Here is a 3,229-nt window from a genome sequence, read left to right as displayed (position 1 = left end):
ATAAAAGAGACTGTAGACCTGTGTAATATTTGCCCCTGTTCACATCAAACTAATGGTCAAACTAATGGGAAATATCACACAATTGTTTTCTTTCTCCTTTTTATTGAGGGTGAGATGGATATGACCCCTTGTCGTTACGTACTTTGGGATGGGCGGAGTCTCCCGTCTCCTTGCATTTTAATTGGCTGTAAGCTCACACAGTGTAGCGAGGGTATTGCTAATCATATTCCACATGTTTTGCACTAGAAATGTCAGCCAGAAAGGGCTACCTTCTACCTTCGTCGAATTATACTACGACAATGTCATGCTCCGACAGCTCAGTGGGGAACTCATTTTTAGTAGACTCCCTGATAAGCGCCCGGACCGAAGGCGGCGGAGCCTACTATCAAGGAAGCAGCGTGTATGTTCCTCCAGCCTCGGAGTTGCCTTATGGACTATCTAACTGTGGATTTTTTCCCGGACTGAGCAAACGGAACGAGGGCAACTCTCAAAATATGGTCCCGACTTCTAGTTCTTATATGCCAGGGATGGAAGCGTGGCTGGACTCGTCGAGGTCGTGTCGAATGGAGCAGCCCGCTGGGCAGCAGGTAGCTCCGTGCCCTTTCTCTGCGAACATTAAAGAGGAGAACGCATACTGCCATTACGAACCGGAGAAGTGTCCAAAATCGTCAAATGCAGAAGATCTCTCCTATCCCAGGGTAACGTCCGGCTCCTGCCCGGCCAGCCACAGCGGCACCGTACCTGTACCTGGCTACTTCCGGCTGTCTCAAACCTATGCAACCTCTAAGGTTTATCACGATGGTCAGTCGAATCCGTCCCACTTTGTCCTGCAGCCACCGGTTCGATTTGACACCCCTGTTTCCTTAGCTAATTCAGTAGAGGCTGGCAAGAGGGGGAGCGAAGCTACGAGTTCCAGCTGTATACCATGCTCTGCCCAAAGAGACGAGGAGACGCAGGAATCTTCAGCTGGAGAGTCGTCTTCACCCGAACCCACAGAAAACGACAAAGAAAGTCCCAGCAAAATTAAAAAAGGTGCGTATTCCATAATAAGAAAGGTCCGTCAGTGGCAGGAGGTAGGCTACATGCTGTGGCAAGAATAGTGACAGGGAATGTTGGAATGGTCCTGTCAGCTTTTTTTCGTACCGTATTTTTCGTGCCGTTCTTGTGTGTTTGTCCTGTTTTGAAATGTAGAATTTGTTGCCAACGCGTGATAACCAAAACTAGTGTACTTTCCCTTTACTTCTGTGATTGATCTTCTTGGAGGACGAGGAGCCGGTTATTTCTTATCTGTGATTGTATTATTTTTAGGCCCAGTGTGTAATTTTGCAGGTATGCTACAGAACAAACTAGATACACACCAGCTCTCTCAAGCGGAGACTCATCTCCTTACATTGTTTAATAATTAGTCGAATAACTTTAATTACAGCTGACTGTAAGGGAAGCAATTATATAATTTCACAATGTAAGCCAAGACGTAAATTCCATTAGAAAGTTGTGCTCCTGCACAAAATAATCGAGCATTAATTGACAACATTACAGCTTCATTACTTTAAAATATTAACTGTTAATAAAATAGTTTATTATAGTCGAACTATTTTAAAATTAGAGTTGCTATAAAACAAAACCGCTTGTGACTGCCTTGCGTGTTTTTGTACACACAGAACCCGTAAAATCCCTGTCTATATATATATAATGACAGTATTATAGTAATATCATAGAGCTGCGTTAAGATAATCAGCTGTTGTAATATAACGTCCAACAGCCATTCAAGAAAGACCGAGAGTACATTCTGGCAGATAGGTCTAAAAGCTTTATAATTTTGCGACCTCATAGCCTACAACTCATGATTGTAGGCATAGGTACATTCGACACTAAAAAAAATAATAATGGAAAGATGTCGAACCCGGTTCATTAATTGTTCATGTATTGAACTACAAACATTCTTCTAACATTATAATACAAACTTTGATTTATCTGCATTTATAACCAAATGGTACAACTATTCTTAAAGTTAAACATGATGTATATCCCATATTTCATCAGCATAGTCTTTTTTCCACAGTACATGCAAATAATGCTGTAAAACAACAACAACAATAACGTCTATTCCATCAGGTAATTCAAATCCAAGATGCGTAGACATTTTGTCAATTTTCATACGCAGCTTCTTGTAGGGATACATTTTACTGCAAATGATAAACATGCTTTTATAAATCACAAATTGTCGCGTCCCATCAATAACCAATGTTTTGCCATTTTTCTGCAGGAGATACAAAAGGTGAAAATACTGCAAACTGGCTGACAGCGAAGAGCGGTCGGAAGAAACGGTGCCCCTACACCAAACATCAGACTCTCGAGCTCGAGAAGGAGTTCCTCTTCAACATGTACCTGACTCGCGAGCGTCGCCTAGAGATCAGCCGCAGCGTCCACCTGACTGACAGACAAGTCAAAATCTGGTTCCAGAACCGCCGGATGAAACTGAAGAAAATGAGCCGGGAGAGCAGAATTAGGGAGCTCACGAGCAATTTTAGCTTTTCATGATTGATAAGCCATCGAAGCAGTCGTGGCGCCTTCCATCTTCGAGAGAGCGAGGCGTGTGTCCGGTTTTACAAAACCCACGGTATTTTCAAATATGACTGTGCAGGATACTATTGATAAATGAATGTTTTTGGTTTGTTTCACGCTGATTTTTAAAAATATGTTTACATGTCTATACTAGTTTTTGGTGAAAATATGTATTTATAAAATGTGCAAAAATGAATGCACCCTCGACCGGAATATTCTCTTGGTAATATATATGCATCCGACGGGAAATAGATTCAAATAATATAATTACATAAATTTCTACAACACCGATCTTTACTCTTTTAATAGATTAGACTACAAGTAGGCCTACCGCTTAAATCGGAGCTGTGCATGACTGAATAAAGTGTCCAGAAAGTTAAATACTGGTGTAATGACACTGAGTAGGAGCTGGACAAGGAATGATTCTGTTTTCGTGGGCATCATATATTCCACTTACCTCTGTTGGCGAAAGCTGCACATTCTAGCATATTCGGTTTTGTGAGCTATTAGTTATTTCAAACATTTATAAGGGACAGATAGCGAATTCTTTTCGATTCAAATGAAATTCGTTGCTAAGGTATTTACAATTTTGAGGGTGCATTTAAAGACAGATAATTATATTCAGACTATACTGTGAAAAGGTTTCTTGTGGTGTGGTGTAAGT

General features: G+C 41.2%; 1 protein-coding gene across 1 annotated transcript; it reads left to right on the top strand.

Annotated features, from left to right (window-relative positions):
* Positions 1-284: 284 nt before the first annotated feature.
* hoxa10b (homeobox A10b) lies at positions 285-2,541 on the top strand. The gene is made up of 2 exons (XM_036539703.1): positions 285-1,032; positions 2,267-2,541. Exons 1-2 carry the CDS (start codon positions 300-302, stop codon positions 2,539-2,541), a joined length of 1,008 nt encoding a protein of 335 aa, XP_036395596.1. The 5' UTR covers positions 285-299.
* Positions 2,542-3,229: the final 688 nt, after the last annotated feature.

The sequence above is a fragment of the Megalops cyprinoides genome, chromosome 10, assembly GCF_013368585.1.
Source record: "Megalops cyprinoides isolate fMegCyp1 chromosome 10, fMegCyp1.pri, whole genome shotgun sequence".
Taxonomy (NCBI): Eukaryota; Metazoa; Chordata; class Actinopteri; order Elopiformes; family Megalopidae; genus Megalops; species Megalops cyprinoides.
This window is presented reverse-complemented; position numbering and strand designations above follow the sequence as displayed.